At 51.2% G+C, this 27,861-nt stretch overlaps 1 protein-coding gene across 5 annotated transcripts in view; it reads left to right on the top strand.

Annotated features, from left to right (window-relative positions):
- The window catches only part of SEPTIN9 (septin 9), a 512,715-nt gene that overhangs the window by 47,694 nt on the left and 437,160 nt on the right, over nt 1-27,861 (top strand). The window contains exon 1 of one of the 5 annotated variants that reach the window (XM_051797522.1): nt 17,034-17,200. The exons of the other annotated variants lie outside the window; for them this stretch is intronic. Coding sequence (XP_051653482.1) covers nt 17,146-17,200 — 55 coding nt within the window. The 5' untranslated portion in view covers nt 17,034-17,145. Of the gene's footprint in view, nt 1-17,033; nt 17,201-27,861 lie in introns of those variants that run through there. 5 annotated transcript variants of the gene reach the window in all.

Below are 27,861 nucleotides of genomic sequence, written 5' to 3'. Positions count from 1 at the left end.
TCATGTGAAGCCCTGAGAACTTGCAGAGTTGCGTGGTTTTAATGCCTGCTCCCAGCCTTGCCCCAAAATGACATGGCAAGAGGTATGTCATGGCATTGGTCTTGGACACATGGCTTGCTGTGGACACACACGTGCACCCAGGGCTGTACAGCAGCTGGGGTGCTAAAACTAACCTTTTTCTCATAGTTGTTCCCCAGGTTGGTTAAGACCCACCTTTGGTGCCCTGCACTCACCTCTGTCGCAGCTCCACAGCTCCCTTGCCATCTTGAGGCTACTCAGAGGGCAGCCCTTTGTCTGCAGCTGGAGAGGAAACTTCATCTTTCCCCATACAGAGGCAAGAAGGTGACAGCCAGGGGCACAGGGGACCGAGGGGTGGAGGAAGGGGATGTGTGACAGTGAATGATGTGGAGGTGGTTTGCTCGTAGGAGCTAAAGGGCTGTGAAGCAGCTGCAGGGATGATGGCAGTGCTGGAGACCTGTGGGAGGAAAAGGTGGCTTATTTTGGAGAAAAGAAAACAGAAAGGCAGCAGGAGGGGTATCAGGAGGGCTTTGAGCAGGAGGGGTGGGACTCAACCTGAGCTCTCCCTTTCTTGGCTCTACGCCTTCCTCCCCCTCCTCTCACTGCTTGTGCTGTTTCCTATTGCAGGCCAGCAGAGACCTGGGCCCTGCTCTGTCTCTGGGAAAGCTCAGACTTGCCTATTTGCCCAAGATTTGCTCATTTGCCAGACCCTGTGCATGCCCCATCCCTGGCAGTGTTCAAGGCCAGGTTAGATGGAGATCTGAGCAGCCTCATCTAGTGGAAGGTGTCCCTGCCCATGGCAGGGAGGTGGGAAGGAGATGATTTTTTCCAGCCCAAACCATTCTGTGATTCTGTGAGAGCAAGAGGAGGTTTATTTTGCTGCTTGTTACTCGCAGAGTGATGTGAATCTAAACAACAGGCCGATACCGTGGCCCCCATTTTTCTACATTGAAATGATTCATCCTACAGCCCTAAGTATCCATCAAACCTGAGCAATGTGCTCCTTTTTCTTTGAAAAATTCCCTATTGCTCAAGGCTGCAGGTTGTTTTGGTGGCTGTCAGTCCCCTGTGTCTGGTGGGAGCCCCTCTGTGCTGCCCTGGCAGCAGCAAGTGTTGCACAACATAAATCATGGGAAATCCGGTTCTGTGTCAGACATACTGTTCAAAGGCACCTTGGTTGTGCTCAGGACACTCTGCTGACAGATTTTCCCATGAAAAAAAAACTTCTAGCTGTTGACATACAAGTGCATCCGAAGTGTAAGCTTTTCCTGTCAAATTTCACTGCTTCTGGCTTAAAATCCGGTGCAAACCCAAGGATAGCTTGAGGGGGAGGAGGTTGCCTGAACGTTAGCAGGAGTTCATGTTGTGTTTTGGGTTGAAATTCAGGTTGCTCCTTCCCCCAGCTCCAACAATCCCTGCATCCCTTTAGGAGCTGATGCACAGTCTCGTGCAGCTGGGAAGGACCAGCAGAAGCAGGACTGTTCCCTAATTGCCTCTGGCCATCTGGGAGAAGCCGTTTGAGTTAATTGAACTGTCTCTCTCATGCTTCCTTCTCTGCTTAAACATTAAAAAGGAACTGCATTAAACTGTGTAGGTCAGCAGTGTCTGGGGATGTGTAGAGTGTGGTAATATGTGTGAGGATGGTAAGATGATGCATGAGGTGTGGAGGCATCATGTCCATCCAAACCCCATGTACCTCTGCCGTTCCCACCTCTACCTGGCTGAGGTCCTTGGCTCCACGTAGCTGTCACAAGTTTCCCTCCAGTTCCTTTAGATCTTGGCTCCCAGGTCCCTGACTTGCTCTGCATTGCCTTTTGGATGCTTTAAGTTTTCTTCTTGTTAGAAAAGTGAATTAATGTCAGGAACTGCTTTCCAAGGCAGACTGGTGCTTGCAAATTAGATTTATTTTTTTTTTAAAAGCAGGTGTGTTAAATCCATCATCCAAATAACCCATCAAAAATATTCCCCTCATAGCCCTCTCCCTGGTATTGCATGGACAATAAAGCCAGGCTGGTTTTCAGTCCTTTTCCTGGCTTGGAAAAGAAACTGTTTTCCAAAACAAAACAACAATCACCAAACCTGGTGTTTTCCAGCAGAGATGCAGAATTTGCCCTGTGGGGAGCTGGACTCTCAGGAAGCGCTGGAAGTGGCCGCTTGGATTTAATACAGTGCTCATCAGCTGCATCTGTTGTGAACAGGAACATCTTATGTTGCGAGGACTCTGCTATTTTCCATTGAATAGGAAGTTGCCCTTTTAGTATTAAGAGTTAAAGGCAGATTCTCGACTGACACAGGCTGTTGGGGCTCCACCAGCTCCCGCAGCTGAAAGTGTATTCCCTGGCAATCCTGCTGCGCTTGGCGTTTTCCTCGGGTTATATAAACATCCTTCTTTTATGGATGAGGCCAGGACATGCAATCTGCAAATTGCTGACAGTCCCTTGCAAGAGGCAGAGCTGCCCCAGAAGCTTCAGCTGCCCCGTGACATTGGGAAGGGATGGGAGCCCCCTCGGGCAGAGCAAGGCCATGAGGATCCGGCTGTGGGGTGTGTGATGTGGCTCTGGGTCAGCCCAGCGCCTGCTGCTGCTGAAGGAGTTGTTGGGAACTCATTCAGACACAGCAGAAGGCCAGCAGGGCTGGGGTACCTGCCCAGGGAAGGTCATCCTCAGGAGTTTGGACTTGCCTGTGTGCCTGCACCTGAGTCTCTCACCTCCTTATGCCTTCCTAGTCCCCTCTTGCAGATGTGACTTTCCATCCACTCAGGATGCTGCAGGAACTGGACCTGCACTCCTGCTGCACCACAATCAGGTTTTTCTCCTGAGGAAGGCGTAGGAGTTGAGGTTTATCTCCGTACTGGCAGGCAAAGGAGGATGCCACACCTCTGGGAGCTTCTGGGGCTGGGTGGAGCGGGAAAGTGGAGAGAGCAGCAGGACGTGGGCTTTGAGGAGTTGCAGTTCACGGGCTTGCCCTGGAGCCAGGGCACTTTAAGATTTCCAGGGGCCCTGAGGAAGGAGAGTAGCAATAAATCTGGGTCATACATGACAGTCCCTGGCCCTTGGAGTGATTTCTGACGCCCTGTGTTCTTCTGACAACACATGGAGCAACAGGCTCTAATCCACAGGGGCTTTTCTTGGCTCTCAAGATGGGACAGTGCTCTCTGTCAGTGGGCTTGGCTTGAGGAGCTCCCAGCTCTGGGTGTGAAGGTCAGAGGGGAAGGAAGCAAAAGCACAGTTAACACATAGTGGGGCCCTTTCATTGCCAGGCTGAGAGATTTTGTTCTGCTCATAATTGAGTTCTGGATAGCTTGTTGGGTGATGATGTGGCTGTTCCTGTGGGATCTTCCAATGCTGCTCCAGGAGAGCTGTACAGCTCCCTCAGGAGAATCACTGAAGGGAAACAGAGACCAAGTACATCCTGTAAATGCTGAACAGGTCTAATTGCTGGGGCTGGAAATTCATTCTTGTGTGACTGGTATGGGCTGGGGAAGCCCTTGTGATAGCAGAAAGATACAGACATGCAGTCTGTCTTTGGATATGGTTGAAAAACAGAGTTATCGTCATGTAAAAGATCAGGAGTGGTGATGAGATGCAAAGAGATCCTTGTCTTTGGGATGGGAAACTTTTCTGGGAGTCCTAGATGGTGTGGGATACCTAGAACTGTGTCTGGATTGGTTTCTCCCTGGAATATGCCCATTTCATCCCCACTAACCATCCTTCTGCTGCTTAGTGTAGTTCCAGTCAGACCTTCCCTGGCTGTTCCGTGGTGGGTAGAGGCTGTGGCTGATTCCTTATGAGGGGTTTATTTTACTTTATTCCTTTCTCAGAGGCTGTGCCTGTTTCCTTCTAAGATGAGGGATTTATTTTGTTTTATTCCTTTTTCAGCCTTCCTTGAGTTTTGCCAGCTCTTCTCTCTATCAGCCAGAAGCCTGCAAGATGTAAAAGGAATGCACTGTCTTCAAAATGCTTTTTAATGCCTAATTCAGGAAAATAAAGAATTGTTTGATAGTGCCACTCTGCCTCTGAGGAACAGGCATTGCTGGGGCTGTGTGAGGGAGACTGCCTGGTTCTTGGGATGGGGACGGGGTGTCTTCACATTCTCAAATCTGCAGATGCTCCACACATCTGGCATGTGAGAGCTGGGCTGCACTATTTGCCTTCTTTAGCAACTGGAATCAATCCAACCTGCCAGTTCCTGCAAAGCTCATCCTGTGGTTTAGTGGATAATACTGATCCTTGTTCAACTCCCACACTTCTGTGCCTTTCAAGCGGGTAGAGAAGACTTTGCAGAGCTTGTACTGTGCTGGGATTCCAGTTCATCGCTGTGGAAGGCAGCATGAATATTCATTATGCTGTGGAGTGCTTGCTCCATAGTTTTAATAAAATGTTTATGACTATACAGGAATGACCATGGAAATCTGTGGCAGGTTGTGGCTGGTCAGCAGGTCTGAGTGATGCAAGGTGGCAGCAGTAGCTGAGGAGGAAAGGTTGAACTTCACTTTAAACTCAGTGAAGTGTCTTCACAAGTGCATTTACAGGAGTTTGACTTCTGCTGACGTCTCCTCCTCTGCCAGGACGAGTGTTTCTGTCAGTCCCTGTGCAGTTGTGGAGCTGACTGTAGTCACTGCACGGTTGGCTGAGCCCGGGGACCGGGAGCTGCACAAACCTGCGTTTCCTCGAGCGCTCAGCAAAGCTGCTGAGCGACACAAATCAGAGTGACAGCCAAATCAAGGCAGATCCGTTAGGGATGAGCACCCAGGCTTTATTCTGGGACTGCACCAACATGACTGAAGGTGAATCCAAGTGTCCCAAACCTAATGTTGTCCTCAGAAGACCGAGGACACTCTGATCCTGTTGCTGGTGTGTTCACATCTCAGCTAATGGTGTGGTTGGTGAGACTGTTTCCTGTTGACAGTGCTGGCACAGCCCCTCTCTGAGAGGTGCAGAGGGGACATGAGGCAAGAGGGTCTCTGTGAGCAATTGGTGACATTGATTTTTGGTGCTAGATTGTCCCCCAGCCTCTGTGCCCTGAGAGGCAGCGGGATGCAGACATGTACCTTGGATAGGTTGGGCAGGTCTCAGAGCAACATTACCTAGTTGAAGATGTCCCTGCTCGATGCAGAGGGTTGGACTAGATGGCTTTAAAGGTCCCTTCCAACCCAAACCATTCAATGATTCCATGACTGTACAGAAATGGGTCTTCTTGTCTAAGAGTTGGTTTCAGATGAGCCTCATCATAGCCATGGACACTGAAGCTTTTTGCCACCTCTGACATGAGGGTACTGTGGCTGCTCCACACCACTGGCCTCCACCTCTGTACTGAACACTGGTGAAGGTGTTTAATGAAGATGGGAAGGAGGTTTTGCTGAAGAGCAGGACAGCACAGAACAGTGTGAGTTTGTGAGCGAGCCCTGCATTTCTGCCTGCGCTCCCACCTCACCTAAATCCGTGGATATACAGAAGATAGATGAGGTGAGCAGATTTTGGTATGACTGCGGCTGGCAGCAGACACAGATCATGGGTTAAACATGTGGGTTGCAAGAAAGGGGCTTTCTTGAGGCAGACAGAGGAGCCTGCTGTTGCCATGCAGCCCTATTCATCCCCGGCCCGATGCTAACAGCATTATCAATGTGTTTATACGAAGCTTGGCTGCAAAATGGCTCATCGTCCTCAAGCTTTTTCAAGCAAGTCTGTAGCTTTGCTAAATACTCCTTTTATTGTGCTGCCAGAGGCTCTCCCAGAGGCCAGTAGAGGAGGTGGCCTATTTGGCCACAGTGATATCTGGACCGGAGATTCAATTCCCGCATGTCTTAAATCTGTCTACAGACTGGCAAGCGACCAAGTGGGCATCTCTTTCTGCAACTAATTGGCTGTTTATGTGCAAATTGGCCTCTAGTTGCTTCCACCATGCCTGGCTCACCAGAGCTGCACGAGAGCATTGTGCTTGCAGACATCAGTGAGCGCCCGGGCTGTGCAGGGGATGGTGACAACGGGGACAGCCCAGCCCTGCTTCTGGGTCAGGTCACCATCCCTGGCTCTGAGCAGGCAACTGGAGCTTCTCTGGGCTGTTAGCATTTCTCTGCAGTGCAGGAATTGCTGTCGAGCCTCCAGCTGGCAGGAAATGCTCTCCCAAGTTACAAGCAAGCGCTGTGGAGAAGGTTTGTTTGGAAACCACCTACAGTAGTGGAGCAGAGCTGCAGATGGGATGCCCCTGGTAGGGATGTGCAGATCTGTGGCTGGAGGTGATGGCACCACCGTGTGTCTGCAGATTGATTAAGGGCCTTCTTGTTAGGAGGGTCTTGCTGACACATGAAGGCACGTGTTTTTGCAGGATAGTGCTCCCCAGCAACCCTGGTGCTGGATTGAGGCAGCAGGGCAGTTTTATTTGACTCTCAGGAATGCTGTCTGGTTGTTAAACCAACCAAACTGGGGGTTCTGTGCTGCAAGGGTTTTTTTTCTGGAGGTGTGGGGAGAAAGAAGGTATGTAGGGACAGAGCTCAGGTCTGGTAGCTTGTTCCTTTGTGTTAAGGTAAACATGGCTGTGTTGGTCTATCTGTGCTTACTTGTGTGGGAATAACAACATCCCTTGAGCTTATAGACACTGCCAGTCCCTGCTGAACGAGAAAGGCTGATGCTTAATGCACGCAGCACTTTCCTCCTGCCATTCCTTTATAAGGAAAAACATTTCAGATTTAGTTCCTACCTTATTTTAACTTCTCATAAACAGGGACTGTTTAATTCTGCTAGTGGAACATCTAGTCCAATACTCCCTGACCTGATGTGGTTATTCTAGACTTGGAAAGATGAAGTATTAACAAAAGTCAGCAGAGTGAGGCTGAGCTCACCAGAGAGCAGTGTGGATGATGGGGTGGCAAGTGGTGCCTGCAGTCTGGAGATGGCAGATGAGCACCTTATGATCTCTATGTGGCTTGATGTAATGGCAGTGACCACATCTCCTTGGAAACGGGAATTTGCTCTGTTCCCATTCCCCTGCTGGGCTTGGCCACAGGTGTTATGGGCACAAACAGGATGGGCTGCCTGAGGGCAGAGATAGCCCAGCCCTGGCTGTCACTGTAGGGGAGCAGGGCCAGCTCTGCTCCTTCAGGACATTTCAACTCTGCTGTCCTCATCTAGAAACACGAGTGTCAGAGCTAATTGCCCAATACCCTGCACCAAAATGCTCTGTACAACTTCTCCAGGAAGGGCTGTGCCCTGTGGCTGGTGGCAATGCAGGCGTTGCCCAAGTGCCTCTGAGTTTTGCCCTATTCTGGGATCCCCAAACTCAGCCCATCCCCAGGGTTTTGCTGCTCCATTTGTTGGGGATTTGCCAGTGGGGAATTTCTCCCCCCTTGTATTGCTTGCTAGAAATCTCCCCCTCTCCCTCCTGGCTTGGTGCCCTCTCTCTCCGTGGCTGGTGCTCTGCCCCCAGTGTGCTCATGGGCCTCTTTCCCATTTAGGGAAACACTGGATGGGCCCTGCTTTTGGCCTGCTTGCAGCACATCTCCAAGCTGACTTTTTTCTTTTTTTCCTTCCCAACCCTCTTTTGTTTGTGGAGGCTGAACTCTCCAGCCTCACCCAGCCGCGTGTGCCGGCTCTGGCTTGTGCCAAGGGATGGCTCTTGGAAAGCTGCACTGGGGCAGATGTGGAGGGGGGAAACCCAAGTGTTGTCCTGCTTGGGATGATGCTTGGGTGTTGACAGTCTCTTCTAGCAGGCAGGGTTGAGCCCAAGAGTGCTGGTGACAGTGTCAGGTCTCTCCTGCAGAAATGATTTAATCTCAGCAGGAACAAGAGCCCTGTGGCAGGGAGCCCACAGGCATGGCTGTGCATGAGCAGGAGCTGGGACAGGCAGCAGTGGCTGAACACAGGAAAGGGAGAAGAAGCTCAAGGAAATTCCCCCAAAAATGTTGAATCAGGATTTTTTTTCCTTTTTTTTAGTCCAGATCTTTAAATCAGCTCTGCAACTTCTGCATCTGCAGAAAACGCTGAGTCTGTGTTGTCAGGGCTGGGTGTGTAAGAGATGGACTGGGGAGCAGAGGGTGGTACTAGTCAGAAAGATGGTTAGAGGGGACTTTGCTATCCCCTTTGCCCTGCTTTTCCAGCAGGAAAGGCAGCTGGAGTCTGATCTCCCAGGCTGCCTCCTGTTATTGGGGTCGATCCCCAGAATCCACAGCTTAGGGTTGTTGCTTTGGCAGTGCACAGCTCAGCTCACTTGGTCTCTGGAGTCTGCTGGATTATACTGGGATCTGGTTAGAGGGGGTTACCTTCAATGTGTCTCTGGTGTGAGCCTGACAGGGTTGTAATAGACTTTTCAAGCGGACAGTTTAATGAGGTGTAAGAGCCAAGGCAGACTTTGCCCTTGCTGAAGGCAGCTGCTCCCTCCGTGGGGCCAGGCTGGCCCATCTCTTTCCCATTTGCACTCCCTGAGCCCAGCAGTTTGACAGCACCAATCTTGCCTAATTTTATGCATGTCCATGTTAGACCTGCCGAGCTCTCCCAAGCAGCAGCGATACCGGAGCTGACAGCATGGTTCCCCTGGCCAGACCATTGCAGGGTGACTCCAAATTCCCATCTGCCTGGAGGTGAGAGCACAGAGCCCATGGACCTTGGCAGTGATGCTTGTCCACTTGTGCACCCTTCCCATCCCTGCGTGGTGGAGCTGGAGCAAAGGGAAGCCACTGGTGGTGCTCGGTTCTCGTTGCCACACCTTGGCATCCCTGCTGCTCCTTTCACTGGCATCTGCCAAAGCCTTTAAAAGGAAAGGAAAATTGTGTTCATTCTTCCTCTCCTTCCTTTCCTCCTGCCCTTATGTCCTCCTCCCATGGTGCAGTGAGCTCCCACACTGTGTCCATGCTGCCCAGAGGAAACTGAGTGGGTGTGGGGCTGCAGCTCCATCTGGGAATTGTTCTTATCAAACTGGTTTATGTCAAAAAGAAATAATAATAATAAAACCTTTGATGTAAGCAGGGAGATCAGGAGGTACATCTGCTCCTGAGGCCTGACCTGCAGCTCCTGGTGCTTCCTGAGCCTTTACAGGGACTTTTAGGGTCTTTGTGCTGCAGCAGATTTTAATGCATGCCTGAAATATCTCGGAGGAGCAGGGAGAAACAACCGGGGGCTGGTGCAGGGAGCACGAGCTGCTGGAAATGGCTCTCTAAGAAGGAGGCAGAAGTATAAGAAAAGCAAGTTTCCTGCCATAAGCTGGTATATTTATGACTGGAAAGTTTTGGGTTGAAAAGGTCGTGAGCGGGCGGCTGAGAGAGCAGCAGAGGCAGGGGCTGTAACAGCCCATTTCCCAGCTCACGCCCTGCTCTGCAGCGGGGATGGGAGGGTCCTGTGGGGGTCCGGTGGCCCTGTCTGATGGGAGAGGGATGAGGAACACTGGAAGGGTGAGGGACAGTGCCCAGGGCAGCTGGGATGTGTGGGGGGAGGCAGGATGGTGTAAGATTTGTACCCGCGGGGCTGCTGAGGGGGTGGGCTCGGGGTGGGGAGCCTGTGCTGTGCCTGCCTCCTCCCCTTGCTGTGCGGGGATGGAGTTTCCAGCCCTGCCTTGGACACCACGTGAAAATGAGACACGCACATCTGGAAGTGGAGTGCATGCCTGTAGCACTGCTGGTTTATTTATTCCTGCAAATGCTTCCTAATTAGGGACTGCTGGGAAGTTTACAGTGCTGGAAATGGTCTCTATCCAAGGGGTCCAGTGTTCTGACTGACCATCTCCTGCTCTTTCCCCCCCTGCAACTACCATAAGTGTGCAAACACTTATGAAAATGGGGAGAAGGTGTTCCCTGCCTTGAGGCCCAGGCACTGCAGTTCCTTCTGGAGTCAGATGTACCCTCAGCCACATGGGAAGGTATTCCAATGGAAACGTGCTGGGCCCTGTGTGTGTTAAACTCATCAGAGGATGAGCAAGGTTCCTGAAGCCTCTTGTTTCTATTAAAACATCTGTGCTGTCATGTGATGCTGAGTTTCGTGCCTGTTTGGCCTTAATATTAAAATGCCGTAATTAATAATTAATTTTAAAAATAATTAAAGTAATTAAGTCAGTTTTCTGCTTGGATTCTGAACTGCACTTCCCAGGTTCTTAGGAACGTCTGACCTGAAACTCAATGAGAAGAGCGAGGGCTTGAGACTGAGTTTGTTTTAACTGCCTGAGGTTCAGGCAGATGCAGTTCCTGATCTTCTTTCTGTTTCCTTCCCCTGCAAGTGTCCCCTGCTGTTTAATCAACACCAGGGAGTTGTGCTTCCCTTCCCTTCCTTTTTCCCTTCCCAGGCACGTGGGCTGCCAGCCTGTTCCACCAGTGTGCTGGGGACACCACAGCCCTCCTGGGAGCACCAGGGTGGCTGGGACAATGCTCCTGGCCTGGGCTCAGGACAGCATTTCCCTTTCCAGGTTCTCAGCACACACAATAGCCAAAATCACTGTCTCCGTGTGAAGTGCTTCAAGCTGGGCTCCAGCCATGGCATGAGACTGGGGGGCACAGTGAGCTCAGCCTGTGCTTACAGATCACCAGGTAAACAGCCTAATTGCTCTTTGGAGTTGATGAGGTTTGGAGTGCACAGGAGAGTGTTGGTGGGGGGCAGAGCTGTGCCCCCCAGCCCAGCCATGTGCCGTTGGAGCCCAGCATGGGGAGTGCTGACCTACAGCATCCTTCCTGCTGGCAAGCAGTGGGACCAGGTGCCTGGTTTGAATCCCACTCGAGCACTTGTGGAGCCCAAAGTGACCTCATTGGAGGCCCAGGGAGGCAGTGGAGGTGTTGCCCATCGAGGATGAGCACACATGGGGTGCAGGACAGACTCAACTCTGTTTTCAGGTTAGCAGGGTGAGAGGATGGATGTTGGTCCTCCCCTTGCCTTGCTCAGTGTAATGACATGTGATGCATCCCCTTCTCCTGTTCAAGAACAAGCCAGTATCTACTCTGCACACTGATTTCGTGGAGTTAAGCCTGAGATGAAGTTAAGCCTTAATCTTCACAGCCGTGTCCCTGCTGGAGGTGGGGAGAAGGGACTGCAGGAGCATAGTGTCTGTAGTGTCTGTAGTTGTTTCTCCACCCGCCCAGCTCCTGTGGGGCATTTCAGCTCCAAGGTTGTTCCAGAACACCAAGTTTGCTGTGTCCCCTGTTTGTGCACTGGATATCTGAGAAACTGTAGGCTCAGGGACCATCTCCTTCCCCTGGTCGTATTTAATTTCCTAGAAATGGAAATCTGTTTGCCTTTTTGCACCCTTGATTTCACATCAGTCCCTTTATATCTCCTATCAGTAGCTGGTAAAATCTTCTTCTCATTTCCTCTCTTATTGATCTGTTTATACCATACCCATGTTTGGGTTGGGATTGGGTTTTTTTTGTTTTGTTCCCCTGGCAACAGTGATCTTTGCCTGCAGCAGCTCTCCCCTGTGGCACATCTGCGGGCGATGCTTCGGGCAGCCCCATCCCCTCTCCACCTTCACGTGGTGTGTGAGTGATGCTGGGCAGCCAGGATGAGTCAAGATGGAGCACTAGTGATTTCTGCTTTGCTGCTGGAAGTGTCTCATTTAATACATTTTAGGACTGCTCTCTCTTTGACTGTGTGGCGTCGGTGGCTCGTGGTCGTGCTGGGACCCACTGGTGCAGCGAGGTCCTTTGTGTTGATGCTCTTTTCATGAGCAAAGCCTCTATTAAAAGCCCTTTAGGTACTGATCTTCCATCATTCTTCCAGATTTCATCCTTTTTCTGTTATCTGGTCTTCAGAGTTACCTGATCCTTTCAGCACAGAACTCTGGCTCTGTGTTGGTGATGGGGGCTGTGTAGCTCTGTGGCATTAAGGGATGAGATCTGTCTGCGTTTACAGAAAAAAAAAATCAGTTAACTATCCAGAAATCTCAAATCAGCAATCCTATTTTGAATCATTTTAACTTTTCCCATGATCTGAGTTTCCTTGCAAAGGAAGGGAAGTGTGACTAGCACTGAAGTGCGTCTGTCTTCCTTGTATTTCCTACTCCTTTGGAAGCAGGAAGAGCCTGAGTCTTGGGAAAGAACCTTTTTTCATGACAATTTCTGCGTAATCAGGGCTGGATTCATGCTGTCATCCACATGAAACTATGGGTGGACGTGATGGGAACTGTGTCTCTGGTTTTCCTTCCGGAGTCCCCTCGTCCCCAGCTGGTAACACCAGCACTTCCCAAGGATCTGGGGACTGGGTTCAGCACTGCTCCCTGCCACAGCCAGCTCTGGTCTTATTACTTGCCAGCTCCCTGTTTGTGAGTGATGCCTGTTATGTGCCTCAGTGATATGGAGATGACTGTACCTCTTCCTGGTGGGTTTGGAAGCAGAAATGGGTTCGGGGTAGAAACAGCCCAGGAACTGAGCAGCTGCAGGGAGCAGAGGAGTGGAAGGGAAGGTTATGGCAACAGCCTTTTTTTTTGGCTTAGAGAGAAGAGCTGTGACTCACCATTCCTTCACCTTCAAAATCTGCCTCGTCTGGGTTATTATGTGTCTGTTTCTACCTGTTACTCTGAGTTGGTGCTGCCAGTGCTGCCCTGTGCTTGAGCTGGCAGTGATGCTGTGGGGATGATGGGGTTGGTGTCTCAAGTGCCTCCACCCACTCACTGAACCTTCCTGTAAAGGCTGGGAAGGATGGTTCATCTGTGATCAGCAGCAAGAAAAGATATTTGGACTCTCAAAAGAAACATCAAGTGGTTAATAATAATATTTAGCTGCTCCTATGTAGTAGTTTTGGTCAGTGAGTCTTGGTCAAAGTGTTTTATAGAAGAGGCCAGAATCAATAAAGAGTTTTGTTTTCTAATTAAAATAGGAAGAGGAAGGGGAAGATCCTATGAGTGAATTACCTGGTTTTGTGTAGGAGATAATTTAAGGCTCAGGTAGCCACAATGACTCATGGCCCCATTCTAACCCAGCCTGATGCTCATGACTGCAGCAGATCGTGAGACCGATAAGAGCTGTGAGAGTTCAGAAAAACTTAGACTTGTGGGAGGAAGAAAATCTGCCTGAAAAACTGCATTCTTAGCAGCCTGCAAGGAAACTGTACAGTGCTGTTTAAAAAGTGTTTGGATAGGAAAGTCCCTTTTCTGCCTTAGCCTGTCTTGATAAGGGATCTTCTAACAGCGATACCTGCTGTTTCTTTGGGTTTTTTTCTCTCTTGTGATTTTTCTCCTTGAAGTGATTTTCTAGGTCTACTCTGCCTTGTGGTCTGTTGGGATCTGGAGAAGCCCTTGAGGCATCTCACTGCCTGGAGGGCAGGAGAGCCCAGGGGTAATACAGTACCCAGGGGACAAGGGTCAAGGTTTCTTGCATCTGCCAATATCATGGCACTAATCTAATTTTAGCTTGGTATCTATAACTGAGTGATCAGCAGATTTTACAGACTGCCTTTTCAGGGCAGGAAATCCCTTCCAGGCCAACAAAACAACTTTGCAGGAAGTTTGTTGCTCATCTGAAGAGCATAGTGATGGTGAAGAAGAGAAGGCAGGGCAGTCAGTGCTCACAGTGGCCTATGGTAGAAAGGAAAAAGAAATATTTCCATTGTAATGTAAAACAGTAAGGAAAGTCATTTACCTAAAACCCTCCTCCAGCCAGGAGGGTTTGCAGAACAGGGATTTTGTCTTGGACAGCAGTTGCTGTATAGAGTATCCCAAAGGTCTCATCCAACCAGGAGCTTGAGGTGAGGCCTCTGATACAGTAAAAGCAGTGAGTGAGACCATCAGCTGTGTGAGAAAGGGGAGCAGCGAATGACAGGAGATGTGATCTCTCTTTTAAGAAGTGAGTTCCTTCTCTTTTAAGATAAAAGTTAAAATCCAATGACTAACACTTGTGAAATGTAGGGAAAAAGGAGCAGAAAAGCCAGATAAATGACTGAAGGAAATACTTGACACAAGGACAGAAGGAGCAGAACCTGATTGCTTTATCAAAGGGAGTGTAGGTGATGTGATCAGTGTGGGAGATCTTTCACCAGGAGAAGGCTCAGGGTCCTGAACCTCCTTGATCTACCAGAAAAGGGCAAAGCAGAGGCTGTGCCGAAACTGCATTTGGATGAATACGACACACGCTTGTGCTATGCTGATGGGGAACCCCAAAAACAAATTCCGGGGGAGGAGGCAGATCCCTCTGGGATGAGTGCTCAGCTTCCCAGGGTTGCCTGTCTTTCTAGAAGAAGCATTGAGCTAAATATAAGCTTTGGAGTTGAACATGCAGGTAGAAAACCAGATGAAATGGTGTTTGGTTATGCGCAGATTGGACAAGTGGATGATTTGTTTTGGTCTTGTAAAGCCATGCCTCTGACATGGCTAAATCAGATAAAAGGGCAAGAAAGTCTCCAAGAGAGAGAAGGATGGGCTTGTCTCCCTGGAGGAAAGCTTGCTCCTCCTCTACCAGCAGGCGCTTGGCTTATGTGCTGTAGGGTGAGCTGTTTACATACCTTCCTGCTTTAAATATTTACTATTAGAGCTCTGGATATTCTTGTTATTCTTTAGTTGCTGTAATTTTCCGTTTTTCTCCCCCCCTCTCAGTGCCTTAGGTACACATGGGTGCAATATTAACCAGCTGGTTTTAATGAAAAGGAACTCCTACTTATAGTCCGGATATTTTATTTCACACTTCTTGGGGCTCTCTTCGAGGCCCATTGATTTGCTAAACTTTTATTAGATCCAGGATGATAACATTGTCTTTGCTTGGGAAACACGGAGTGACCCGAGGAACTGAGACTAAACCAAACTGCCTCAAACTCTTTTTGCTGAAGTGCTTTGAGCTCCTTCACCAGCTCCATGAGACCGGCAGACGTCATCGTGACGCTCACTACTCACAATCCATCAAGAAATAGAGGGGGTTTTTCTAGTGGTTTATTTCTTCTTGCCTCCAGTTGACCTCAAAAACAGAGCCCCCATTACAGTGTCACACCAGTTCTTGTGTGCCCTAGTTCAGGGAGGGGCCACCAAACTCCAGGCAGTGGGTCTGATACTGAATCTTATGGGATTTGCAAGACTCTGAACATCAAAAGATGTGCTTGGTCCTTCCTCAGAATGACCCTATTGCTTTTTAAAAGTCTTTTTTACAATAATTATTTTTAGCTTCTCTTACTTAGTTCATTTTTTTCCTACTTTAAACCTGTTCTACAGCCTTGTGATGAGGGTGAACAGGGGGAGTTAGGATGCTTAACATCCTTTGCAAAAGGTTAATCTGTGTTCTGCTCTTCCACTGAGGGAGTCATTCCTAGTTTTTAACAAAGTGGCTTTTTTTTCTCGGTCAGTAACAAAGTTAATTATTGACAATTACATTTTTACCTGTTGGAAATGGATTGCGGACGTGACCTGCATATGAGCGCTTGCGGAGGGAAAAATAAGACGCTTTCTTTCAAAAATCAGTGCCAGCGATGGGGGATCATCCTGTGTGATGTGGCAGCTACCACTGCTCCCCGTGGTGGGGACAGCAGGGACCCAGCCCCTGGGGCTGAGCTCAGTGTCACAGGAGCCAGAGGTCCACCTTCATTCCTGTTCTCCTCCAAGGCGTCGGGAACAGGTAATGGTGTTCAGGCAGGGAAGATGCCAAGGAGCTTTACAGACACTGGATGGGGAGGCATTTCCATTTCCATCTTGTGATGCACAGAGGTGCAGAGCCTGTTCCTCCCTGTGCTGCTATAATATGTTGGTTGACATCACCAGGAGAGCAAGAAATGAAAGAGCTGAGTGCTGCTGTCTGTCAAAGGGGAGGAAAACCACTGTGTCTACCTTGAAACACCACACCTCTATTTTAAAGGTGCGTTCTCAAGACTGTTTAAGCAGTTCTCATGTTTTCAGGTAATGCCTTTCCTTGGATTATAATCTCAAGCTATTAACAGCATGGAAAACCTAGAGTTTATTGAGTCTGGGAAATTGGTACTGTTGGTTTCATTTTGTGGTTCATGTACAGTCTTGGGGAATCTGTGGTGTTTGCAGACTTTGACGATGTGAAATTTAAAGTGTGACATCAGTGATGAAGCACGTACTATCTGCAGTGACAGCTGGTAACAGTACTACTGCTTTGCATGATTTTTCTTTATGGTTCACCCAAAGTGGACTAAAAGCCCAACCCATTAATTTTTCTTTTCCTGTTGATGTGCCCGGACACATTTCAGTGGGTATCATCACTTTAAAATGATGCTATTAAAACACAGGGTGGGGAGGATAAAAGAGGGTCAAGAGGGCAGGATCTGAATCAACACGGGAAGGGAGAAACATCAGATAGCGAGGAGAGAGGTGCTCAAACTGAGAGTGTGTGAGAGGTGGGGAGGAGGCAGCAGTGCCGCGGAAGGGATTGGTGTCAATGCCTAAAGCTGGGGCTTTGCCTCGCTGTGTCTGGTTGGAGGGGAGGGAGCTGCGGCAGCATTGAAAGCGCAGTCCTGGGCTCACCGCAGTCACGCCCAGCGGCACTCAGCTTCGGGACAAGTTATGCAGCCCCTTCTGCTGCTACAGTGATGGTTTTTCAGAGCTGGCTGCTCGGATTTGGCAGTGATGGATTAGTGCAATTGGTTCTAGTGCTGGTTTGATTTTGAGAAGTTATAAGATGGGAGGTGGCCGAGTTGCCCCTTTCCAAAGAAGGGCAGACCGGGGAGCAAAAGGGTTATCGGTGCTGGAGAGCACCGGCGGCTTGACCCACCCGTGTGAGCTGGTTCCACCCGCTTCCTGGGGCAGCGCTGCGTTGTTATCCCAAGCTGTTACCCCTTACCAGGCGGGGGGGGCACAGAGGGGTGCGGCGGGCGCGGGGTTCGGGCGTTCAGCCCATCCTTTCTGCCGCGCCGCTCCCGGGCAGGGGGTGCGGGACGCGCTGGAACCCGCGCGGTGCTGTTCGCCCGCGGGCGGGCGGTGCCCGGCTCCCGCCTGGGGTGCCCCTTCCACCCTCCGACACTCCGCGGAGGTGCGGGGCGGTGCGGGGGTCCCGCCCGCCGGGCAGCGGAGGGGCGGGCGGCGTGACGGGCGTGGGGAGCAGCCAGTGCGCGGCGAGGGGCCGGGCCGGGCCGGGCTGGGCTGGGCCGGGCCGGGGGCATGGCTCGCTGCCCGGCGGGGCGGGGGGCGGCCGCAGCCGCTCGCCCTCCGCCATTCGCTCGGGCCGCAGGCGGCGGCCGCTGCTGCGCACCCGCGGAGCCGGGGGGCAGCGCCCCGCGCCCCGCCATGACCGACCCGGCCGTCAGCGCCCACCTGGAGGGCATCATCTCCGACTTCGAAGGTGGGTGGCCCCGGGGATGGGGAGCCCCGGCGCGCGGGGAAGCTGCTTTTGGGGCTGAACCGGGAGGAGCTGCCGCGGCGGCGGAGCGGGGTGAGCTCGGCTCGGCTCTGCCGGGGCAGGGCTGCTGCCTCTCCCCCCGGCAGCCCCGGGTGTCACCCCGCGGGTGGGGAGGGCTGGAAGTAACGGGGGCGTCATCCCTGGGAGCGGCTGCGCTCGGTGGTATCTGCCAAGGCAGGGGCTTACGGGATGTTTTCTCCCTTCCTGCCTTTCCCGAGTTGATTTGTACAGTCTTTTCAGCTGAAAACACCCGCCTGACGAGACTGAAAGTCTGAAAAAACCTAGGCACCGGCCCTTCTGTCGACTCCCAGCTTTGGGATACAAACACAGCCCTGGAGTAGCTGGGATGTGGGTAACCATCCGAAGTTTTACATGTTGCCATAGCGGGAGCTGCCCGCCCTAGAGAGCTCTGCAGTTGTCCCGTGGCAGAGCTCCAGTCGCCCGGAGCGTTGCCTTGCTCTCTGATGGAGGATCCCCTTGGTGGGATGGCTTCTCCCCGGGTCTGTGCCTCTTGCCTGCTATTCTGGCTTTTTCAGGCAAAAAAAAAAAAAAGCTAGCGGGAAGCGTGCTGCTGCCAGATGGGTCTGGGAGTCAGAGACAGGCAGAAGAGGGCTGGGGGGTTGTGTCTGAGGCAGGCGTTGAGAGATCGGCTCGGGGGAGCTCATCTTCCCGAGCAGAGTTTTGGAAGAGCAGCTCCGTCCCTGTGCACTCGCACGTCCTGGCAGCGACCCAAGCTGAGCTTTGTGCAGCGGTTTCTAGAAAAAAAAAAAAAAAAAAAAAGCCCACAAGAAATAGCGGAGATCTGGGGGCCGCGGTGAAAGCTTATCCAGGGGCTGCGCGTACACGGCTATAGGCTGAGCCGCCTTCACCGCCTCCTGGAGAATCCAGCCTTTCCTTCGGGAAGGAGCGCCGTGGTGTTTTTCCTGCTGGGTAGCTGAGGAAGCTGAGAGCACAAGGGTTCCTCTTCCAGGTCAGGCAGGAAACGGGTGGCAAAGCTGGGGGCTCTGCAGTCCTCGTCGTAGGGTTTAGACACGTTCGTGTCCTCTATTCCCAGCCGCCGGGCTTTCTCCAGCTGAAGTTGGGAGTGGAGGGCATAGCAGGAGGCTGAGGGAAGTCACGTCCCTTCGGAAGACTGGGACTAACAAGTGTTGGGACACAAAGATCGACCCGAATACACCATCTGTTTGGCACTTGGGGTTCAACGGCGCCTTTGTAGCTGTCCTTGGGGGACGCGTGAGCTTCCCCACCGCAGGGCTCCGAGCGCTGATGTAATTACAGCTTTCCTCGCGCCTGCCCCAGTTGCATTTAAATCTCTGAAGAATGAGTAATTCCCTACTTGGGTATGATAAAGGCTCTGCTGCGGGCCCCGGGGGCTGCTTGTGCCGGCTGTGTGTGCTCCTCGGTGGCACCGAGCCGCTCCGCAGTGCCGGTTTTTTTCAGTCCACGGAGCACTTTATAGTTTCTGCCTGTGCAGAGGCAAAGGCTGGGGAAAGCTCTGTGCATCTGCAGCCAAAAGGTCTGGCCTTGCCCTTGAGCAGGGATCCGGGCTACTGTTTCACAATTTAATTAGCTCTGTGTTGCACTGCCGCTTCCCAAGAATACGGCAATTAATGTCTAGCCTGTAGGGCAGGAGATGCAGTGTCCTTGTTTGCTGGGTGGGTATCTCAACCCGGGGCAGCCCCTGGCCAAGCAGGAAAGATCAGCCAAAAATACCGTGGAGCAGAAACACCAGATCAGCCAAAGCTGCCTTTGTTCTTGCCAGTCATACACTGCCTGCCCTCCCCAGTCACCCTGGCTGTTCCTGCCTGTTTTCCTTGTAGCATCCCTGCCTGTTTTCCTCACAGCATCCCTCCCTGGCATAGGGTCCATAGGTTTCTTGTCCCTGCTGTATTGTGGCAGCCAGGCAGTTGCAACCTCAGCTGTGGAGCTGCCAGTCCCTGTGGGCCCGAGGAGATGTGAGGGTCCCTTGGGAGAGGGAAGCAGTATGAGGTACTCAGTTCCAGTTTAGTTTCCAAATCAAAGCAATGTGTGCAAAGAAAAGACAGCAGAGCAGAGTGTGTTCTTCCTCTTGAGCCCGATGTTGTGATGGGGATGGCTGCATCCAGGCAGCAGTTCATGTGCCCACCTTGCACTGACCAGCAGGTCCTGTGGGGAGGGCACTAGGAAAGTTCAGAGACTTCTGTCCAGAGAAAGTGTGGATGTCCCATCCCTGGAAGTGTTCAAGGCCAGATTGGATGAGGCTGTAAGCAACCTTGTCTAGGCTAAGCTGTCCCTACCCATGGCAAGGAAGTTGGAGATAGATGATTTGTAGGGTGCCTTCCAACCTAAACCATTCTATGATCCTAATCTCGCTTATTTGACTGACAAGAACTTCCTCATCTCTAATGGGGGAGAGCATCATTAGGTCTGTGGTTTTCCAGGATTTAGAGAGCATAATAGTTCTGCCCCTGGGTTTATAGATTTTGGCAGGTTTTCAGAAGCACGGCTGGTTCAGCCGTGGTTGCAGCAGTGCTTCCCAAGCTCACCTCTGCCTCAGAGGGCAGATTCCTCAGCTCCCTGGTGCCTCAGGCACGGACCCCTGAGCTGCAGGGAAGGCAAACTGCAGTGGTAAATCAGCCCAGGTGGTGGGATGCTTGTGCAGTGTGTTAACATTGTGTACACCCTAAACCACCCTCACCCAGTTCAGGTTGGGTGATATGGGAGTGTCAGTGTCTGCAGAGGGGGTGGATGTTCCTGTTCCCAGCTTTGGTTGTTTGGGAGAATGCCCAGAGATAATTCCACAGTGTGGTACTTGTCTTCCTGCTGAAGGTGTAAAGCACTGTGTACTCAGTATCTACTGCCTGGTAGTGAGACAGAAGAGATCTGCTCCAGCCCCTCATCCCAGTGGGATGTGGCTGCTGCTGAGCAGAGTCCCGGGGATAACTGAGGTGTGCCTTTGCTGGCAGTTGCTGGTGGTGAGTTGGCAGCAGGGATGCTGAGCACTTCTTGCCTTTGCCAGCACTGTCAGTCAACACCAGATTCATTTCCTTGCAATGTTGAAACACAAACTGTCATAGTGGGTGTAAGCTGTGCGTGGTGGAAGTGCTGAGTAAGTGCATGGAGAGGCAGGAGGGTGCCCAGGAGTTCAGTGTGGTGTCTGGAGCTAGATCCTGGTGGGGAAACAGGCTGGCAGCTTTGCTCTGGCAGAAACAGTGGGACAGCATTTGTTGATGGTGCTTAGTCCCTGATCTCCCCGTTGCCCAGCTCTCTCAGGGAACATGTGCTGGCTGGTGGGCGAGCCTCTGCAGTGCTGTTGAGCTGAGCACTGAGGACAGGGAGCCTCCAGCCCTGCCAGGACACGGCACTGCTGATTGGAAGGCTTCCCTGGCTGTTTTATTTATTCTTTTATACTATTGCACACTTTCCCTACAGACATGTACTTCTCTCACCACCTAATGTGGGGTATTTTTAGTATTTCAGCAACAGACTTTGTCTCATGAGGTACAAACTCATGCTATGTTATGTCCCGGTTTTAAGGGTCATCAGAAAACCATCACCCAGGTCGTTTTCAGCAGGGGGCTGCTTTATAAATAGGCTTTTCTACATGCGTGAAACTCAGGGACTCGTCCTTAAAATTTCCTTGAGCAAATGCCCGGGATGTCTCTGGGACACGTGGCTGCGGTGCATCCCGCATGCCTGCTGCCGTGGGGAGCAGCTGCTGCCGCGTGCTGCGGATACTGGGACTCAGCCCTGCTGCTAATATTAGCAGGAACGTGCCAGCAGGACGGTCGCAGCGTTGTGTGGGTGACGGGGCTTGAATTCAATGCGGTGAAAAGCCCTGGAGGTGGGACGTGCCTCGTGTTTGTGTAAGCGCCTCACTTGAATTCGAGGTCTCTCCCTTAAGCCCAGCCTAGAGGTCTGCAGGATGAGCGCTGCTCTGGGCTGGGAGGCTGAGTGTGTGACTAACGGTCCCACGTGTGCCCACGGTCAATGCCTGGAAAAGGAAATGCAAAAAGATCTTTCCGATTATTACATCTTGGATCGTCTCAGCTCTAGGAGCGAAGCAAAGCTCCTGAATGTCAATTGTTGGATTTCCTGGGCTGTCCCCCAAACAGTCATACTGAAACTGGTCTCTCCTGGAGCTCTTCGTCACCGGCTCCGATGGTGGGCAGAGGAAGAGCCACTGATTGATGTAGCTGCTGCTCTGAGACAGCGAAGTCACCTCTGATATGCTCACAGTTGAACTTTACAGCCACTTCAGAGAGTTTTCTTTCTTTTTCCATTCTTCTTATCTACATTTTTCAGTCTGAGACAAGAGATGGAATGCATGGGAGTTTTCTGCCAAATCATCATGTGGTAGGAGAGGAAGGAGCCAGGGGAAGGTGGCTGTGGGAAGGGAGGATTTGTGTCTTCCCCAGCAGAAGTTGTATCTTACCCTGCAGAACTGGCCTTCAAGCCACAGAGTCAAAAACCCACATCTGCCTGGTTACAGCAGTGGAGATCTGCTGTTGTGGGTTGGGTTTTTCCCCAAGTATATTAAATTCATTGGGAATAAAAAGATGGTGAGAGAGTGGGAGAGGGAAGAGCAGGATGTGGATCTCTCTGTCCACGTGAGTGGACTCTGGGGATAGCCTCTGGCCCCGGTCAGGATGTAGAATTGTTCTACTGTTGTTTGTAGTTTTCTCATGCAAGGAGGGCTGGTCTGTGTGTCCTTGGGGATGGGCAACCACTGCAGCACAGAGCAGAGTGTCCTTGGCTCTGCGACAGCGTGGAGAGCTTCCAGTGTTGGCTGGTACAGGTGAGCTTTCCATTTGGGGTCAGTCTTTGGCAAAGTGAGCTAATTGTGCTAATCATAAAGAAACCTTTCAGAATTGTCTGGGAGGGAAGGGACAGAGAGAGGATGAGACTTAAAACTGGATCCAGGGCAGCTACTTTGGTTGTGCAAGTGCAGTGCTGGTGCTTGGAGGTGAGTCAAGGCTTGGAGCACGTACACCACTCTGGCTCTTCAAGTACTCACCAGTCTCTGGGACCTTGGTAACATCTTTTCCTTATTAAGGGAATCACCTAAGATGCTTTATTCTTTGCTGATTGCCTCTTGGTGGTTTAGGGCAGTGGAGTGAGTAGGAAGCACCTCTAGAACACGTTGGGTCATGCCTAGCAGATTTGGGTGACCATGGCTTTGTCTCTTGGCCAATACATGCAGGCAACCTTGAGGCTAAATGAAGGTCCTGGCAACTCTGGGTTTCCTGTGGCCTTCCACAGGGTGCTGGTTTAATTTCTGGTTTGCTGCCCTTCCTTGCAGGGAGCTACTCAGCCCATTTTCCCAGGACCCAGACAGCAGCCACAAAAGCCTGGACTGGGACTTGTCATAAATCCAAACACAGTAATGGAGACTTCAGAGCCCATAATCACTCCAGATATTCATGTTTCTGACTTTGATATTTAAGGCAGGACCATTGCACAGGCTCTCCCAACCTCCCAGGCTCCTCCTGCTGTAGTGAGCTCTGGCACTTTCCTGGTCTTCAGAGTGGGATGTGGAGGCAACAAGCCAAGTGATCCTAAACCCTGGTTGATCTTGTTTCAAGCCTGTAAAATGAGTCAATGGGTCTGAGTCCAGTTCCTGATGGGGCTGGGCCTGTTTGGTGGGGGTCGGGGCCCATCAGGACAACTCTTTGTGGGATGGGGTGAGCTGTCCCCTTCAGCATGAGGATAAGGTTATGTCCTGGCCACCTCTCATTTCATACCTGCAAGGGTATTATTTGGTTCTGGCACCTCTCTGATGGAGGCATCAGCAGTTTGCACCCACCTGCCATGCTGGTGCTTGTGCAGGGAGAACCCTCCTGGGTGCAGGAGAGCCCTTCTGATTCCTCCTCTGCCTCGAATAATGCTGGTAAGGAGGATCCCTTGGGCAAGAAGGGGTTTGTTGTTGCCTTCAACTTTAAAAAGCTCTCATCTCCTGATGGCTGTGACTCAGGCTTTTACCCTGATTGCTTCTCTGAGGTTGCTGGATGGAGCTCAGCCCTTGGGTCTCCTGGGGACACATTCAGAGTGGTGGCCCATGTGCAGTGTCCATCCAAGCTGGCTCTTGGCTGGTTTGCATCTCAGCCAAAAGCTGAGGTGTCATGGGAGGACTGTCCCCCTGCATCCTTCCAGTGCTGCAGTGGTACCCTGTTGCTGGCACCCAAGTTAGGGCAATTTGGGTTAACAGGGTGCCAACCTGTTGCCTGGGTGTAGGCACTGCCAGTGTCAGGCAGCCTCTCGTGGGTTGCAGGGCAGGGGATACTGTGACCACACTGGTCTGTGCTGCCCTCCTGGCAGAAGAGGTGGCACTTTGAGTAAACATCACAAAATTGTGCAGCCCCTCACTCCTGGTGAGTTGGGTGCCCTCCAGCATGTCCCAGCCCTGGGAGTTGTGGTAAGGGTTAGTGGTGAGGGTATTGGCACTGGTCTGCTGGACTGGTTTGGGAGGCAAGGAGTATGGTGAGGACTGGGCTTGGGACTTGAGTCTTTCTTTCATCTTGGTCACTGGAAGTGCAAATATGGGGAAATGTAAAAAAGGATGGATTTTTTTTTTTTTAAAGCGTGTTTAGTTTACCAGGGAGGAGAGAGGAAGAGGTTTCTGCTCTCTGCCAGCCTTCAGGACATTTGGACAACTGCTGGGTGTCCCCTCCAACAGAGTCATCAGAGCTGGCTGCAGTGACACCAGCAGTCAGTGGGGAGTGCAGGCTAGGGGAGCAGGCAGCATGGGCAGTGCTGGGGGGCTGAAGGGCTTCTGGGTCCCTTCTTTAGCCTCTCTTCCTAATTTACCCTTTTCTGTAGCTTTTTAACCAGCATGTTGCAACACTACCCATCAAAGCATCTTCTCAAGCGAAGACTTAAATGATTTAGTCACCCAGTCCCTACACTGAGGCTGGTCCCTCACCTGAGTCACTCTCCATGTCCCCTGTGTGGGTGCTGGCAGTCATGACTCGGGGAGGGTGGCATCTGTGGCATCAGCACACAGCAGTCTGGGGTCTGCAAGACCATCTGTATCATACTTTTGTCTCTGGGTAATCATTTTAAGGCATTTTAGAAATATAACTGAACCAAACCAAATCAGCAGTCCCTTGGGAGGCACAGAAAAGATTTATTTCTCTCTTTCTTCCTCCCCTTATGAAAGGAAACTGGAGCACAGACCGGAGACAGAAGCTGGAGTGAACCTGTGGCAGAGCCAGTAATGCAATCTGCTGGGCTGGATACCCTGTGTTTGATGTAATTTTCTGTACAAGTATGAAATGAATATAAGGGATGTAAAATATACTGGTTTGATCTGGAAACATTTTGCTGAGGACTAATGGTTATATAAACCAAAGTGTAATAGAGAATCCAGCTAAAATCTTTTGAGAACTGCATTATAGGGACTGGAAGGCTGGGATTTTGAATTAATCTGAGTGTGGATTTTATGTTTTTTTTCTATTCTTAGTCCTGACTTTGCTTTTGCATGTTCATTTCTGGGAGATGAGAGGTTTGCTGCATGGGCCTTGTGCTGTTTTATTGTGAGTGAGAGAAATGCTGCTTGAAAAACTTTGGTTTGATCTCAGAGACCTGAACTTGCATTTATTCCCAAATTTCCACTCTGACTCACCCCTTGGTTCTGTTTGCACAGTTCAGGAAGGCCCTGCATATTGACAGCACGTTGCCTGTGTTGTCTTCTACATGTGATTCATGTCAGACCATGCAATCTATTGCAACTTCTTTTGAATGCTATCTGTGAAGTCAGAAAAAGGATTTATTTGTGCATAAACCATTCATAAACTGACCCAGCATAGCGTGAAAGTCATGCTACAACAGCAGATTGTTGTTGTTTATAAATATTATGTGTTTATATGTACTTATTGTAGCAGGGTTGGTTTATTGGTAAAAGAAAGGTGTGAAGCCTCCTGGCACAAGGACAGGGAGGGGATCCAGCAGCCCTGACTTCTCTCTAATATTGAATGACCAGAAAACCTTGGGAAAGGTGCTTATAAAGTTTCCTTCCTTCATTTCTCCAGATGTAAGAGGGAGGATCAGAGTTTCTTGGGCTGTCATGAAGTTGTCAGTGTACTCACAAAATCCCACCAGCATGTGTAGCATCACTTGCTGCCCACACTTGCCAGTGATTTCCCATCTCAACCCTGTGTTTTTGATCCCACTGAGGGGCTTGGTGGAGTTGGGAGCACCTTGTTGTTGAGGATGGAGTAGAGATATCCTTCTCTGAAGGGGTGCAACTCCCTTCCCTTCTGCTGTGGGACCTTCAGGTTTAGTATACAGTGGATATACTCAATAGGTATATGAAGAACAACTTACTTGTCCCTATAACTGAGCCCTTAGTTCACTCAACTGCATCCACCTCTGTTATGGATGGTGGCAGCTATTCAGCAGCATCGTGGATGGTAGGTTTGGATAATCCAAACCCAGGTGTCCCCGTGGTAATGTGGGTGAACACACCCTTTGCACTCAGCTTGGGCCAGAAAACCTCCGCGAGCATCCTGCTGCCTGGTGACAGGGGGCTGGGAAGCTTTAAGGGCCATGAGCAGTTAATGCTGTGTTGGGTTTCCAAGGGTTCCTTGAAAGATGAGCCCTGCAGCCTCCCCCCTTTCCTCCCCGGGAACAGGAGGTGACCATCTGGTAGCAGTTTGGGGAAAGTCCGCGCTCTCAAACGGTGCCATTGTACTGTGGGAAATAACGGGGCGCCCGCCGGCCCCGGTCCCATAAGGCTCTTATGTGTCAAAAAACCCAAGGAAGGCTTTCTGTGCTTAAGCAAGCAAGCAAATGTAACCCCTGGGTTACAGAGACCACGTGAGGGGCAGAGGATGTTTAATGGGAAGCAGTTGGGCGCTGCGGCTGCGACAGAGCCGGAGGCTCCAGTTGGGAAGCAGGTCCCGGAGGAGTCAGCATCTCTTGTTGTTTATTTTGGTCTCCTCCTGAGCTCTCTGCATAGAGGTTTCCTTGTATAAAGCATCCCCTGCACTGTTACTGGGATATTCTGTTTAAAAAAGGAAAGAAAGAAGGAGCAGATGTTCCAGATGTTTCCTCATTGGTGCCCAGAGCCAGGCTGCAGAACGGGATGAACCATGGTGGCAGCATGCTGTGTACTCCAGTGTTTCCCACCAGGAGATGTGGAGCCCTTGGGTGGAAGCCAGAGCCCTTCATGGGAACCCTTGGCTTGGCCAGGACCCCCAAGGAGAGACTCATCTTCTGGGAGAGCAGCGTGTAGACGGGAGTCCCCAGCCATACCACTCGCTTGTGACTTCTCTAGAAGGATCTTGACTGTTGTATGAGCTCCTGGGGTTTGAACCAGACCTCTGCCCTCTCTTCCCAATTTACAAGGTCCCTAAAGAGCGTTTTTAACTGATGGCGTGCGACCTGCTGGTGCCTGGCCATGGGGTGGCCGGGAGGACACAGTGACCACACTGTGCAGCCATCCCCAGCACTGCTGCATGAAACAGAAAGAGAAAGAAATGTTCTGCTCATTCTCAGGCTCTGTGCTTGCTGGGGGGGGAGTGTCTGAGCCAGGGATGAAGGCACACATTTCTTGCCCCAAAGTGCCTGTCTGGCAGGGACCATGTTTGGGTCAAGACTGGGGGATTTCAGGAGCAGGTGCCGTTGTGTACAGCCAGCAGAGCCAGTGGCTCCCTCATCCAACAGGATTAACAGTGGTATTTTTAGAATTGGCCCTGCAGAGCAGAGCCATGGCTGCACAATGCCGAGCACAACTCCAGGACCTTGAGAGGTTTGCAAGGTCTGGTCCCCGAAGGGACACCACAGTGAGCAGAACCCAGCCCAGACATGATGGTGGTGGGTGGAGGCTGGCAGTGGCAGAGGTTGCATCTGACAGGAAGCTCTTGGAAATCTCATTTTAGGGGATTTTGGGTTCTCCCTGCTGTGTGAGGGGAACCACCACCTTCAACAATGAGCCAGAGATACAGGAGTTGGTTTGGAATCGGTTAAAAGGAAGCGTGTGCCAATGGTTGTGCCGTTCTGTGCTTGGGCCCCATGGACCTGCACTTCCAGAGGAAGAGAAGGAAGGGTGATGCTCGTCACCTCCACTGCTTTCCCTGCTGCTGGTGGGTCTGGGGAAGCCCTGCTAGTACCAAAAATCCCCTGGAAAATATGATAGTGGGGATAACCCTGCAGCATGGCCAGCCCGGACCCTGCTCGGGGCAGGGACAGCTTGGCCTGGGCTGTCAGGGATATAGGGACCCACGGGGACCTGGAGCATCAGCCATGACTGCTGGTGTGGGACTGCATCACCACACGGGTGGGAACGGGGTGAGAGACCCTCAGCACTGCCTTGTCTTCGGCTCCTGTTGTGAGGAATATGGACACTTCCCTGCAGGAAGTCCGGGAGGAGGGTCATCTGGAGCAAAGGCTGTTTACTTTCCTTTCCTGGCTCTGGGCAGGACAGGCTATTTATACATTTTTTTTCTCTCTTTTTGAGAGTTGTTTTGCTTCCTGAGGTCCCTCTTCTCTTGCAAGGAGGAGAGAGGTGATGCAGAGCAGGGGAACTACAGCCATGCTTGGTCCCTCCCACTGTTGCTGAAGGTGACATTCCTAAGGATCATGGTTATGGCAGTGGGTCTCTGTCTCAGAGGTGGAAACACAAA

The sequence above is a fragment of the Manacus candei genome, unplaced genomic scaffold (assembly GCF_025592945.1).
Source record: "Manacus candei isolate 608988 ecotype Guabito, Panama unplaced genomic scaffold, ASM2559294v1 h1tg000047l, whole genome shotgun sequence".
NCBI lineage: Eukaryota > Metazoa > Chordata > Aves > Passeriformes > Pipridae > Manacus > Manacus candei.
The sequence above is the reverse complement of the archived record's forward strand: the minus strand, read 5'-3'. Positions and strand labels throughout refer to the sequence as shown.